The sequence below is a fragment of the Balaenoptera physalus genome (genome assembly GCF_965194825.1).
Source record: "Balaenoptera physalus genome assembly, chromosome: 20".
NCBI classification, from domain to species: domain Eukaryota; kingdom Metazoa; phylum Chordata; class Mammalia; order Artiodactyla; family Balaenopteridae; genus Balaenoptera; species Balaenoptera physalus.
The window spans coordinates 13,177,327-13,192,024 of NC_138901.1; the positions used below are offsets into that span (position 1 = coordinate 13,177,327).

The 14,698-nt window shown below is 47.5% G+C and overlaps 1 protein-coding gene across 1 annotated transcript in view; it reads left to right on the top strand.

Annotated features, from left to right (window-relative positions):
• TBCD (tubulin folding cofactor D) overlaps window positions 1-14,698 on the top strand; it is a 174,201-nt gene that overhangs the window by 116,344 nt on the left and 43,159 nt on the right. Inside the window, exons 17-20 of the mRNA XM_082441993.1 lie at window positions 1,286-1,371; window positions 6,941-7,021; window positions 11,907-11,980; window positions 13,496-13,613. Coding sequence (XP_082298119.1) covers window positions 1,286-1,371; window positions 6,941-7,021; window positions 11,907-11,980; window positions 13,496-13,613 — 359 coding nt within the window. The remainder of the gene's footprint in view (window positions 1-1,285; window positions 1,372-6,940; window positions 7,022-11,906; window positions 11,981-13,495; window positions 13,614-14,698) is intronic.

Below are 14,698 nucleotides of genomic sequence, written 5' to 3' on the forward strand. Positions count from 1 at the left end.
ACGAACACGCTGGGGTCCGTTGACAGTTTGGAGTCAGATCCCAAGTTCTTCATGTGCGGGACTCCCTCGAGACGGTGTGGGAGGTTAGCAGTCTGTGGGTCCCTAGTCTACAGCTTGCTCAGAGTGGGGAAGGGCTCTGGGGACCCAGGCCTCAACACACCCTCCTATGGTTGGTGACAGCAAGGCATTCACTCCTTGGTCGAAAGTTTGTCATTTATGTCCTTTTAGAAAACTATTTGGGGACTTCCCTGGTGGCGCAGAGGTTAAGAATCCACCTGCCAATGCAGGGAACAAGGGTTCGAGTCCTGGTCTGGGAAGACCCCACATGCCGCAGAGCAGCTAAGCCCGTGCGCCACAACTACTGAGCCTGTGCTCTAGAGCCCGCGAGCCACAACTACTGAAACCCATGAGCCCTATAGCCCACACGCCACAACTGTTGAGCCCACGCACTCTAGGGACCATGCTCTGCAACAAGAGAAGCCACCGCAATGAGAAACCCGTGCACCACAATGAAGAGTAGCCCCTGCTCGCTGCAACTAGAGAAAGCCCACACGCAGCAACGAAGACCCAACGCAGCCAAAAAAAAAAAAAAACTATTTGTCTTGTTTTCAGATTTTCAAGTATTGTTACCAGAGAGTGGTATCAATAATAACTTGCAGACTTTGGGGCGGGGCCTGGACCTAGGCCGGGAGTGTGTCCCTGGGTGTGTTAAGGGGGGCTGTCCCCAACTCCCCAACCCCCTGTTTCAGAGTCTGGTCCTGGGTGTCGGCTGTCAGGCCCCCAATGGGACCTCCCAGTCGTTGTCTTGTTCATTCTCCTGCCAGCTGTGGGGGGTGGGCTCTTGTCCAGGATTCATAGCCCAGGCAGGTGCCGGCCCTTCAGAGGGGACTCTGGGGTCCTTCTGGCCGCCGGGGCACGGGTTGAATGAAATTGGAAGCTTTAATTCTGCTGAAACCTGATGTGTTTTTATGGTGTGTGGTTTAAAGAAAGGGCTCTTACACCATTTTAAAGTTGAAATGCTTGAATTGTTAGGAAAAAAAATATTAAGTGGTTCAAATAATTTTAGCACAATGTCCAGCCTTGGAGAGGCAGTTAGTAAAGTGACCTGACTTGAAAGTCCTTGGTTGAGTTCGGTTAAGTGGCGTGTAGTTTTAGCTTTCAGTTTATATCATGCTTCTTTGTTCATAAAAGTAACATATGTGCATATGATTATCAAACTTTGAAAATGCCTTTACTCAACAAAATTATTTTTGTCTCTTTTTTTTCCATTTTACTTTTTCATTAGGGCACTTTCCCTCATGGGATTGATATTTTGACCACAGCTGACTACTTTACTGTTGGTAACAGATCTAACTGTTTCCTGGTTATAAGGTAAGTTTTAATATTCATCATAAAATATAATGTTTTCGTCGAGTCACAGATCAGTTTCCACCATTTGGTTTCTTCAGCCTGGAAGGTCCACTAAGAGTAAATTTTAATTCATGTGTGAAAAGCTAAAAAAGGAATTGAAAACTGTTTTGAAGCTTTTGCTTCAGACTGATTGGACAGAGTGCACAGTGTATGATCCTGTTTACATAAAACTTTGCAAGATGCAAACGAATCCAAAGGGACAGTAGCAGGGCAGGGGTGGCCTGGAGAAGGGCTGCAGGGTCTGTGGCTGTACCCCATCACCACAGGGCGCTTGGGGGAGCTCTTCCCTTGCCCCAAGGCAGGGCCGACACCCAGGGTCCTGCTGTCAGCCTGGACGGCAGGGCAGAGGGAACTGTGCCCAGGGAGCCTGGTGTGGGGTAGGGGACAGTCCTGCAGGGAAGGGTCCAGAGTCAGCCTGGGGTGGTGGGGCTTCTGAGCCAAAGTGGGGCCTTGGGTTGTCCTGAGGTCAGGGAACCAGGTTTGACAGTCACATCTGCATTTTGAATATACCACTGTGACTGCGTTTTGGTAACTGGAAGCAAGGAGACAGTCAGGGCCCCCTTACAAGGTGGGGGATGATCAGAGGGTGGTCAGGGCCCCTCACAAGGTGTGAGACATGGTCAGGGGACAGCTAGGGCACAGGGTTGGGTCCTCTGGCGAGAATGGGTGTGGTCAGGAGAGTGGAGGTGTTGGGGTGCACCAGTGAGGGAGAACACGCCTGTGGGTTTTGGGGAAGGTCCGGAGCTCAGAGTCACTGAACACGCGGGGCTCACGGCACATCTGAGTGGACGTGTGGGCCAATGTGCGGATGATTCTCCTGGAGACGGGAGTGTGTGACACACGGATGGGAATTGAAACACGTGGACGAAGACCATCAGGTGGGGGGGACCAGCATCGTCTTACCTCTACTTTTGACTCAGAGCTTTGTCACGGTGCTGGTGACACACAGGAAATTGCACGTATTTAACGTGTAGGTTCTGATCAGTGTTGACGGGCACAGATCTTTGTCACCACAATGCAGATAGAGACCCGTCTCCACAGGATTTCTGGGCGCCCCTTCTCCAGGCACCAGTCTGTTCCTGTCACCCTGGGTCGTTGGGTGAATGGAGTCGTGTGGTGTGGGATCTGGGTGCTGTTCTGGCCGCCTGTGCTCTGCCTGCTCTCTCGGATGTGTCCTCCCTGCGTGAGTGCCCACGCGTTCCTAGTTCCCTCGTGTGATGAACCACGTTTTCCCCTGTGAGGGACGTCTAGGGGTTTCCAGGTTAGGGCTTCGATCACCTTCGTGTGCACGTCTGTCTGTGGGCAGGTGCTTTCCTTTATCTGGTTAAACACCTGGGAGTGAAGTGGCTGGATCCTGATTGTTTTAAGAAACTGCTGGATGGTTTTCCAGAGTGGCTGCATCATTTTACCCTGTCCTTGCTAGCCCTTGGTGTGGTCAGTGTTTTTAATCTTAGCCATTCTAATGGATGTGCAGGAGGAGCTCATTAATTTGTGTTTTCCTAATGACTAATGACATTGAGCATCTTTTCATGGGCTTATTTGACAAATCTTTTGCCTGTTTATCTATTGGGTTGGTTGTTTTCTTCTTACTGAGACTTTGAGAATTCTTCCTATGTTCTGGATACAAATCCTTTCTTAGGTCCATGATCTGCAGATGTTTTCTCCTGGTCCGTGGCTTGTTCTTTCAGCGTCCTGTGTATTCCTAAGACAAAACCCTTTGTTAAAAATCAGCTTTATTTTTGTTCTCCTATTTCATTACATATGATTTACATACAGTAAAATCCACTAATTTAAAATGTGGGTTTTGGCAGATGTGTAACCACTGCTGCAGTCACCACAGGGAATGTTTCTGTCGCTCCAGAAAGTTCCCTCATGCCCTGGCCCTGACAGCCTCTGAGCTGCCTTCTGTCACTGGAGTTGACCTTTTCTAGAACTTGTAGGACAGTCACGTGGTGTGCGGGCTCCTGTCACTGTATGTCATCGTTCATCCATGCTGCTCAGTAGCGGTCCACCGCGTGGGCTGCAGCTTGTCTCCCACTCACCAGCTGGTGGTCGTCCGAGCCCCTTGGCTTTGGATGTGTGCATATGGGTGGTGCTTCCATTTGCCCAGCTGTTTTCTGCTGTGACATAACGAGCAGTCGTGAGCAATTTTTCTTGGTTGGTCTTCTTGCAACTGTAAATTTCCTTAACAGATTGCTGGCACCACAACACTGTGCATCCTTCTAGAGAAGGATTTTGTCACATTTTGCTTTCTAGTAGTTTGCTTTCCAATCATTTTGCACGTTCCTGTCCCATGAGTTCTTCAAACTAAGGAAACCTCAGAGTGAACTTTCTCTCTTATTTCCTAACTCGGTGAACAGCATGCCATCCACATCATCAACTCAGTTTTGCTTCTCCTTCTCTCATTCCCCACGTCCGGTTGGTGACCTAGTTCTGTCACTCTTGCATCCCTAAGAGCCCTCAAACGTTCACTCTGCTTGTCCGGTCAGCTGTCACCGTAGCCCAGCTCTCACTGTCCTGTACACTTGCAGAGCCTCCACGACCCCACCCCCGTCACTTGTCTGAGTGCAGAACGGAGCGCTTTCTCTTTGTCACACCACCACCCTGCCTCCCGGCCCCCAGCAGGCCATGCATCCTCCTTGGCTCGCCTCCCCCAGTCCTCCGCCCTGTGGTGGACGCCCCTCTTGGTTTGCACTTGGCCGCCGTGCAGCCTGAGTGCTCAGTAAGTGCCGAGCGCTGTCTGGGCCGGCAGTGCCAGCAGTGCGTCTTCTCCAAGGTCAGCCGCTAGTTGGTGTCAAAGCTTGGACTAGAACTTAGGTGGCCGACCTCTGTCTGGTTTTTTCTGAGAGGCCACTGTTGCCTCTGCCTGCGTCTCTGGAAGCTTTGCAGGCTCAGGATGCTGGCCTGGGGTGGGTCTATCTGTTGGGCGGGCCAGGGGCCTGTAGGTTATGTGGGACCAGGAATTGTGTCTTGCCTCCATTTCTGACAGCTTCAGCAGCTTGTCTGCCGTCCTCACTTTTCTGTTTTCTTCTTCTGACTCTCTCCCAAGCGGTTTCATCATCTTTAGGGGGGCTCTCGATCCACCTCGCTGCTGGTGAAGCCTCTGCTTTTCTCCCTGTCACGCCCAGAGCAAAGATTTTCCCTGATTCGACTCTCCCAGACCTCACACCCTGTAGCACACGCATGCCCGCCCAGCGCCCCTGTTCATGCTGTCCACATGCAGTGTGCCCTCACAGGATTTGGGTAAAATCCTGTTTCTCCCTTCTTGGCCTTCTGTGCCATCCGCTCTGTCTCTCAGCCTCCTTGTAACACGTGGGTGGTGGTGAGGTCCGTGGTGCGGTTATGTGGATGGTGTGGCAGGTTCAGACAATATTTGTAAGCAATTGGGTGTTTTAGAGGCATGAAGTATAAAAGTGCATATTTTGGAATAAGTGATACATGTTCACGGTATAAAATTCAGAAGGTGCAGGGGGTGTTTAGGGAAAAGCAGTGCATCTCACCTCTCCTTCCAGGCACCTGGTTCTACCCCGGGGGTCCCTGTTGGCCCCAGTTCCTTGTGTCTTCTAGAGAGATTGGGTTCATATCATGCCTGTGGGTGTGTCGACTTCCTTCTGTCCACGCTGAGCGGTGGCACACAATACACAAGGTTGGAACCCCTGACGTGCTCATCTTCAGAGGCTTGGTCAAGTACAGGCACACCTTGGGGATTTTGTGGGTTCGGGGCCAGACCACCGTAATAAAGTGAGTATCACATTAAAGTGAGTTGCACGAATTTTTTGGTTTCCCAGTGCGTATGAGAGTTATCTTAACACTGTACTGTAGTCTTTTAGGTGTGCAATAGCATTATGTCTAAAAAAACAATGTACATGCCTTAATTTAAAAATGCTTTATTGCTCAGCAGTGCTAACCATTATCTGAGCCTTCAGCGAGTCACAGTAGTAACATGAGAGATCACTGTTCACGGATCACCATAACATATACAATAATAATATTGAAAAAGTTCGAAATGTTGCAAAAATTACCAGAATGTGACACAGACACAAAGCGAGCAAATGGTGCTGGAAAATGGTGCCGACGTGCTCGATGCAGTGTTGCCACAAACCTTCAATTTGTAAAATATGCAGCATCTGTGAAGCGCAGTAAAACGAGGTCTGCCTGCAGTAATAATGATGAGCTCTTAGCAGTAAGGAGGCAGCTCTGTGTGTACTGTTACATACAGCAGAACATATACACCGTAGGCTGCCTGTGACGTCCTGCGTCTTGGAGAGCCTTCCATATCTGGACATGGAGTGTGACCTGTAGATCTCCCTTCCTGGCCCTTGGCTTCTGTCCAGTGTTTCACTGTTACAAACGATGTGAAGTGAATATTCTTGTATATATCACTTCTCACCTGTGTGGTTATATCTGAGTGAATTAACAGAAGTGGAATTGCTAGACCAAAAGGCATTACATTTTCAATTTCCTGGGCAGTGCCACTTGCTCTCTCTAGAGGCTGTGCCAAGACGCTGTCTGCAGCAGTGTCTCTGTACGCTTCTAGAGCCTTCCAGCAGCAGCTGTCAACCCCTCTGACTTTGGCAGTTTGACGGATGGACAGAAGTTTCCTTTCCATTTCCCATTGAATGAGGCTGAATGTTTGAGCTGCATCTTCTTTCTTTTCTATAAACTTTAATGATTTTCTACTAGGTGATGGCATTTTCTTATTGATTTGGAAGAACTCCATTATACAGAAGGCTCTTGTTTGTGATAGCAGTTGCAGATACTTTTGATTTTGTTTATGGTGTGTTGTTCCTGATAGTATTTTTCTCTTTTGGTTGAGTGTTTGAATGTACCAGTCTCTTCTTTTTTGGCTTCTGGGTTTCGAGTCATAATTAGAAAGGCCTGTCCCACTTGGAGATTATTTTTTTTTAATTCTCCTATGGTATTTTCAGGAGATGTAACTCTTACTTTTAAGGCATAATCATGCTCCACCAGCTGCCCTCGTATGAAGCGTACAGCTCAGCGAGTGCTGGCAGCACGCACACCTGGGTGACCAGCGCCGTCGCTGAGATATGGAGGGCTCAGCACCTCGGCTCCAGGCGCCACCCGTAGCTCGCTGATGCCTTTTGTAGAATGTCACACGAGTGGAGTCAGAAAGGACGGCCCCCTGAGCCTGGCTCCTTTCTCAGCACAGTGGTTTCTGAGAGTCGTGCTTGCTGTGTGTGTTGGTAGCTTGTTCCTCTTTGTTGCTGAGCTGTTTTGAGTCTGTGGCTGTTCTGCAGTTTATCTGTTAGTCCATCTGTTATAGACATTTAGGTTGTTTTGCGTTTTGGGCTCCGATGAATGAAGCTGCTTAAACATTTGTTTAGAAGTCTTTTTGTGGATGTATATATCTTCATTTCTTTTGGATACATACTTATAAGGGGATTTCTGTATATTTATAAGAAACTGCCGAACTTTTTTGGAAAGTGGTTGTACCATTTTACGTTCTCATAAGCAGTGTGTGAGTTCCTGTTCCTCATTCTCACCATCTCTGAATATTGTTTTTTTCCAGCATGTCTATTGCCGGCTTTCCTGAATACACACAACCAATGATAGACCACCTGGTTACCATGAAGATAAACCATTGGGATGGGTAGGTTTTGTGTTTTTGTGTTTGCCTAATTAGCTTATCTGTCAGATAAGAATTCTTATTTTTTCCCAGAGGAGAGATTAAATTGAGCTCGTAAGCCTTGAGTATATTGTCTGATTGTAGATTTCTTTTTTTTTTCAGTTTATATACATATATATTATATATATGTATATATATATTTTATCATTTAAACTTTTTATTTTATATTGGAGTATAGCTGATGAACAATGTGATAGTGTCAGGTGCACAGCAGAGCGACTCGGCCGCGCATGAACATGTATGCACTCTCCTCCCATCTAGGTAGATTTCATATTGTAAAGTAACTCCTGAGAAGTAACGTAAGTTCCAGTCTTCATGCCTGATGTGTTGGTTAATGGTCTATCTCCCGTTTTACTTCTGGAGACCTCAGTGAAGTCTGCTGGGTGTGGAAACTTTCCCGTGTCATGGAGGGCGGGTGGCCTCCTGAGGGCGAGGACCTTAGGCTGTGGGATCTGCCTTATCTGCTCTGCGGCCGGGGCATCCCAGCTCGGGTCCGATCCACGTGGCCGCTTAGCCGTCTTCTCCATCCTTCCTGGAGCCAGGCAGGCCTGTAGCTTTTTCGTGATTACGAAGCAGCTTCAAGGTGTCTCAGCATTTCCAGCAGTTGAACGTGTCCCTTCAAAGGGGAAGGCCAGTGCATAACCCAGAGCGGGTATCAGTGCTTCTGGCAGCACCTCTGGGAAGACAGCTTATTTTCTCGTGGGAGGCTCGGCGTGGCTGCCGGTGCTCAGGCCGTGGTCTGAGGGACACGAACGCCAAGTAGCTTCTTCAGGTTCTACGTCCGGAACCCCAGCTTACAGTGGGTGTTAGTTGCAGTCAATAGGACATTTAAAACCAAAATTGCAACTGTGTCATCCATGGTGTTAGACTAAACTTTTGAGCTATTGAAATCTCCAGCTGTTGTTGAAATGTTTATTTCTTCTTTCAGTTCTGTCAGGTTTCCTTCACATATTTAGGGTGGGACTCTCTGGTTAGGTGCAATTACATTTCTAACTTTTGTATCTTCCAGATGTATTGACCCTTTATTTTTATGAAATGCCCCTTTTTGTTTCACGTTAGATTTCTTGTGTTAAAGTGTAATTTGATATTATTACGGCTGAAGGGTTGGCAAGCTTTTTATTTAAAGGGCCAGAGAGTAAACATTTTAGGTCACTGTCCCATGTATTTTATTGTTTTTTTCTTTTCTAAGATTTATTATTTATTTATTTATTTATTTATTTAATTTATTTTTGTCTGTGTCGGGTCTTAGTTGTGGCACGCAGGATCTTTGCTGAGGCATGCGGGATCTTTCGTTGTGGGGCATGGGCTCTTCATTCTGGTGCGCGGGCTCTTCGTTCTGGTGCGCAGGCTTCTCTCTAGTTGTGGTGTGCAGGTTTTCTCTTCTCTAGCTGTGGTGCACGGGCTCCAGGGCGCACGGCCTCTGTAGTTGTGGCATGCGGGTTCCAGGGCGAGTGCTCTGTAGTTTGCGGCATGTGGGCTCTCTAGTTGAGGTGCGCGAGCTCAGTAGTTGTGGCGCATGGGCTTAGTTGCCCCGCTGGCATGTGGGATCTTAGTTCCCTGACCAGGGATCGAACCCGCGTCCCCTGCATGGCAAGGTGGATTCTTTACCACTGGACCACCAGGGAAGTCCCCTTTTCTTTTTAAACCCTTTAAAAATGTGAAAACCATTAGAAGCTGGGTCCTTACAAAAAGAGGCCTCTCACAGCCACTATTGTCCTGCACCCTTGTCTGTGTGTCAGGGGGATGGCAGATGGTCCTGCCTTTACGTCCAGCCTGACAGCGTCTGCCTTTTGTTTGAGGGCTTCAGTCCTTTCACATCTGAAGTGGTTATCAATTTATACCTGTCATTTTGCTATTTGGTTTCTATGTTTTTCTTTTTTTGTTGTTGTTAATTTTATTTAAAACATTATTTGTGGAAATACTATGTTTAGTATAAGCTCTAAAAACCTGAAGTTTCCAGGATGCATGAATCACAGAATGGAGGGGAAATTGCAGTCAGATTTGAAGGTCCTCACGATAACGCCTGCTCACATTTTCTCAAATGTTGGGATTCACAGAGCATGATTATGACCTAATTTTCTTATGATTCTTCAGAGATGGAGATATTTCTGCCTTTCACTGTTTTTGGCCTGGATTACATCCATGAGGAGATATCAGCTAAAAGTTCATAAATAGGGTCTATTCAATTTCCTGTGAATACATGGCTTGTGGAAAATGGGGAGCCTTAGAGAATTCTTTACAGACATTCTTTAGTGGTGTATTTATACCTTCACTAGTATAGGTATTCTATTATACTTTTAATAGTATACACTTTTGAGAAGTATTATCCATTGTTTTGGGTTTCTTTTTAAACATTTTCTGATAAACAACAAACTCCTACAGTATAGCACAGGGAACTATATTTAATATCCTGTGACAAACCATAATGGGAAAGAATGTGGAAAAGAATATATATGTATAACTGAATCACTCTGCTGTACAGAAATTAACACAACATTGTAAATCAACTATAATTCAATAAAATTTAAAAAAAAATTTCTGATACTTAGACATACTCACCCCAAATAATTTATGTATCAAAATAAACATAATTAAAAATTTTTTGACTGTGGTAAAATACATGTAATATTTATCTTAATCATTTTTAGTGTAGAGTTCAGTTAAGTACATTCGCCTTGCTGTACAGCCAACTTTTTCATCTTGCAAAGCAGAAACTCTGTCCCGGTTAATCATCGACTCTTCCTCCCCGTGGCAGCCCCCATTCTCCTGTCTGTCTCTGTGAATGTAAGTCCTCTAGGAATCGCATATGGAATCCTACAGGGTTTGTCCTTCTGCAACTGGCTGATTCCACTCAACACACTGTCCTCCGAGGTTCATCCGTGTTGTAGCAGGTGTCAGAATTTCCTTCCTTTTTAAGGCTGAACAATATTCGATTGTATATACATGCCACATCTTCTTTATCCATTCATCCGTCCATGGATACTTGGATTGCTTCCACATTTTAGCTATTGTGAGTAATGCTGCTATGAATATGGGTGTATAAATATCTCTTTGAGACCCTGCTTTCAGTTTTTTGGGTATATACCCAGAAGTGGGATTGTGAGCTTAAATAGTAATTCTGTTTTTAATCTTAAAAGCCATACTGTTTTTCATAATGGCTGTACCATTTAACATTCCCACCAGCAATGCACAAGGATTCCAATTTCTGCAAAACCTCACCAATACTTGTTATTTTCTTTCTTTCTTTCTTTTTTTTTTTTTTTAAATAGTGTCGATCTTAATGGGTGTGGGGTGTGAGATGGTATTTCATTGTGGTTTTGATTTGCATTTCCCTAATGATTAGTGACGTTGAGCATCTTTTCATATGCTTGTTGGCTATTTGTATATCATCTTTGGAGAAATAGTTCAAGTCCTTTGCCCACTTTAAAATGCAGTTTCTTAGTTTTCGTTGCTGTTGTTGGGTTGTAAGAGTTCTTTATATATTCTGGATGTTAGTCCCTTATCAGATACATGATTTGCAAATATTTCCTCCCATTCTGTAGGTTGCCTTCTCACTCTGTTGATTGTATCCTTTGATATGCGGAAGTTTAAAATTTTAATGTAGTCCAATTTACCTATTATCAATGTATATCGTTTTACTTTTGCCTGAGCTTTCGGTGTCACATCCAAGAAAACATTACCAAATCTAATGTCATGAAACTTTTCCCCTTTGTTTTCTTCTAAGAGTTTTATAGTTTGAGGTCTGACATTTAGATGGTAAATATAATATTTTTAAATACAGAAGGCTTATCCTCGAAGTGCACTAATTTGAGGGTAAGTGTAACTAAGCCTGTTAGAATAGCTACCTCCTTGGCAACTGTGGGGCTTTCTCTGCTCTGAGACCTGATCACTCAACCTTCAGAAGTGGCTTCCTGAATGGGCTTTTAGCACATGAGACCTCCCTGCCTTGAAGAGCTGGCTGTTTTCTGTTGGAAGCAGACCCCTAAGCTGGTCTGGGGGCATCGAGAGGCCCGGGCATACACAAGAGGGGAAGGATCTCCTGCCCCAGCATCCACTTTCATCCTCCAAGTGCTTCTCTCTGGTGCTTGTGTACTTGGAACGTATAATGATCAAGCTGCAGATGCCCCCTTTTGCGTGTTTCTTCTTTAATGTCGTTATCATGTTCTGTCTTGTTCTGTAGTCCTCCTAATTATTATTTTAAGGAAATGACTACTTCCTGTTCTGTTTGGAGCTCTTGGCAGTGCCCTTCTGACTTTTAGTGCCGGGATGGGGCTAAGGGGGCGTGGGGGAGGGTGTCAGCTTCACAAGTCACCCTCAAGGTTTGATCAGACCTGTCTGGCCCCTGGCGGGTTCAGGAGGGAACTCGGCTTCATTAACCCGTCCTGGGGTCATCCTTCTGTTCTGTGTGTTGAGAATATAACAAATGTGCGTTGATTGGAAATGTTTGCACTGATGTGATGTATGCCTCCTGTTTATTAGCTTGAGCCTCACGAGCTTCCCTCATTTAGCCCTCAATCTTCCCAGTGGTGGTTTCACAGGCTCCCCAGTACTCGCGTCCTCTGCGTCCCTTGGGGTGCAGGAGGTTGGAGACATACTTTGCCATCCAGCGCCGTGCAGATGGCAGCTGTGTCCTGACAGGGACTTGGATGTAGTGCCTCCTCTTGGTGAAGTCTCTCTCCCTCATTTGTTATGAGCAGAGGTTCTCACTTGCTTGTTAGTTTGTGTTTGTTTTCATAGTGTTTGACTAAGTGGCCAGTTGACAGCTCTCGTGCACTGTCCTCTCTGTAATTGAATAAAACCAGAATCCTAGAAATGAAGGACTAACAGTGTTCTCTGCCCCGTCCTCCAGGGCCATCAGGGAGCTGTCGGCCAAGGCACTGCGGAACCTGGCTCAGCGAGCGCCCGAGCACAGCGCCCGTCATGGTAGGTGCTCCTCCTCACACTTGCACATGCGTGTGCACCACGGACACATGCACAAACACGCAGCAGGAAGCCCCGGAGGCCCCCTCACTGATTTCAAGGCCTGGGGGTTTCTCTCTTGCTGAGAAGGGCTTGAAGAACTGGTCTCTGCTTCGTCAGGGACAGATCACAAACCAGGTGCCATGGCCTCTGGGAGCGCAGGTGCTGTGAGCACGGAGGTGTGTGTGTCCCCAGGAGCCGCAGGATTCCTGCGCCATCCCAGCAGGAATCGATGGATCTGCTGTACACTGTGTGTTTCAGAACTAGCCTTAAAACAACAAGTGAAGTAACTCATAATATAACATATTAAACAGTGAGCTGCTTCCCTGGGGCTGCAGTGGATTTGCTGACTTCCTGGGCCAGGCCTGAGCGCACTTTACTCAAGAACAGAACAGCCAGTCTGAATTGATGACATGCCCTTATCATTAAGGAAAGAACCCGTATATGTTCCATCATGTTTTTTCTACTTGGAATAAGTGGGCATCTGATTTTAATTTAGGGAACAATACACAAATTTCTCCACATTATACTTATTCCCACTGACATTTATTAGAGAAGTAACTGTTGGTTGGATCATGTTTCTTCATTTGGAGTTACTGGTTTTAATCACACACTCTGGGATTTTAAATGAAGATTTGGGGCCTGTTAGCTCCGAAGGGCCCTTTCAGCTTCATGGTCTGTTAGTTAAGCTTAATGTCAGGAATCTCACCTGGTGTTTACTTTCCTTTTATGATAATCCTGCTGCTTGAATGAAGGGGACACTTTCTTCCCAGTTCAAGAGTGCTGACCGCCCCAGGATAAGGGATTTCCCTGATTCTTAAACACTGACCGCTACCAGCTGCCACGTCTGAGTGCCTGTGTGGGCCCTCTCCTGGCAAGGACGCTGTCGGCTTCCATGGCCTCTGCCCGGCTGTGACTGTGGTTCCCCCTGGCTGGTGGGGCTGGTGGGGCAGAGCCGCTGTGGGTGCGGCTCCTTGTCTGCGCTCCCTGCCAGGCTTCAAGGACTCTCTGACTTTGCTTTCTGTCCCCAGAGCACAGGCTTGGGGGCTTCCTCTGCTCTGAGCAGGAGAGGGTGAGCTCCAGGCTGAGGCACCGTGTATTGGCTGTAGGGTCCTGCAGCCCGGCCTCTGTCCTCCCTGCCCCCCAGGCAGAGCCCTGGCAGCCCCTGAACAGCAGGAAAGACCTGGAAAACAGTCTGTTTTCCTTCTTCCCTGCTGTCTGTTCTCACCCTGGGTCACCACCCTGTGTCCGGAGCCCCGAAGAGCATGTGCTGTTTGGGGGGCAAGTGTCATCCTCGTTCACATTCCTGCTCGCTGCCCTTGTGTCTGCTGACGAAGTTTGGCATGTCAGAGACTTTAGTTTAGCCTTGGTTGTGAGGTAATGATCCTGACAGAGATAACTGAGTGTGTTTGTTTCTCCCCTGGATCCTGAACCCTCGCGTCTGTCACCCTGTGTGCATCTCCCGTGTGTCCTTTGCAGTTTTCCCACGTCTGCTGTCGATGACACAGAGTCCAGACCTACACACTCGGCACGGGGCTGTGCTCGCCTGCGCAGAGGTCAGCCACAGCCTGTACACACTGGCCGTGCAGCAGGGCAGGTAGGAGCTGGGTCACAGCTGGGGCCCTGTCCACGCGCCCCTTCCTTTGTACCGGCGGCATGGTCTCCAGGGGCCCTGTGCTCCTGATGACGTCTGTCAGTGGTCCCCTGTCCTCTCTGGGGGACCCCACCTCTCTGGGCTTCTCCTGTCACCTCGCTCTTTCTGAGGTAAACAGATTGTAAAAGCAAAGACACGTTTTCAGAGCTTGTGTTGAGTAGCTCGTATATTCAGTATTCTTTGTTCATTTATCACTTTCGATAATTTAAAATACCAGAGAATATAAATTTAAAAGTGTCTACCAGGAGCCTTTTCTGCTGGCTCAGTTGGTATAAATAACAATAGACACGCAGTGTGGGGTTGCTGAGAAGGTCCGAATGTTGAGAATGTTTTGTGAAGCAGCTGCTTCGTCTTCCTACTTGACTTTCCAACTGATTTTTCCTCAAAGGCAAAAGCTCACAGCACACTGTGATGTCTGTGCTGTGGTTCTTGGACTCCAGCTTGGGGAAAACTGTATTTTAAGTCGCTTCCTGTCCTTCGAGGTGATTTCCTGGGGACACAATGATAGCAGGTCCGAGTTGACCCTGCTCCTCTCCCCACAGTCCGTTTGAAGGACGTCTGCGAGGGGGTGAACTGGCACCTGTGGGCTTGGCCGAGGACCTGGCGTTTATGGAATCCTCTCCTGGTGCAGCTGTGCGGGACTCACCTGATCCCCTGGCAGTGCGTGTGACAACACGTGTCCCCCCAGGGAAGGCCAGAGAGACCGGCCCCCGGGGGTTTATTGGGGGCTGGTCGTGTGGGTTCTCTACCTGCCATGAACCCAAATCCCAGACTCCCAGAAGAAATCAGGTTTCAGCATAAGCCACGTGGTTTGTGCAAACAGTCTGGGCAGTTAGGGAATGGGGAGAACCCTCCCGAAATCCAGGTTTCTGGGTGCCGAGCAGGCCTGTCCAGAGCGGCAGTGAGGCCACTAGCTGCAGGGCCCTGACCGCAACCTCAGCCGCTGTAATCTTTTCCAAAGCAAGTCACGGGGCACCTGGGAGCTGGGCTGCTCCCCGTCCCGGGGCCTCAGATGCTTCCCGAACCTG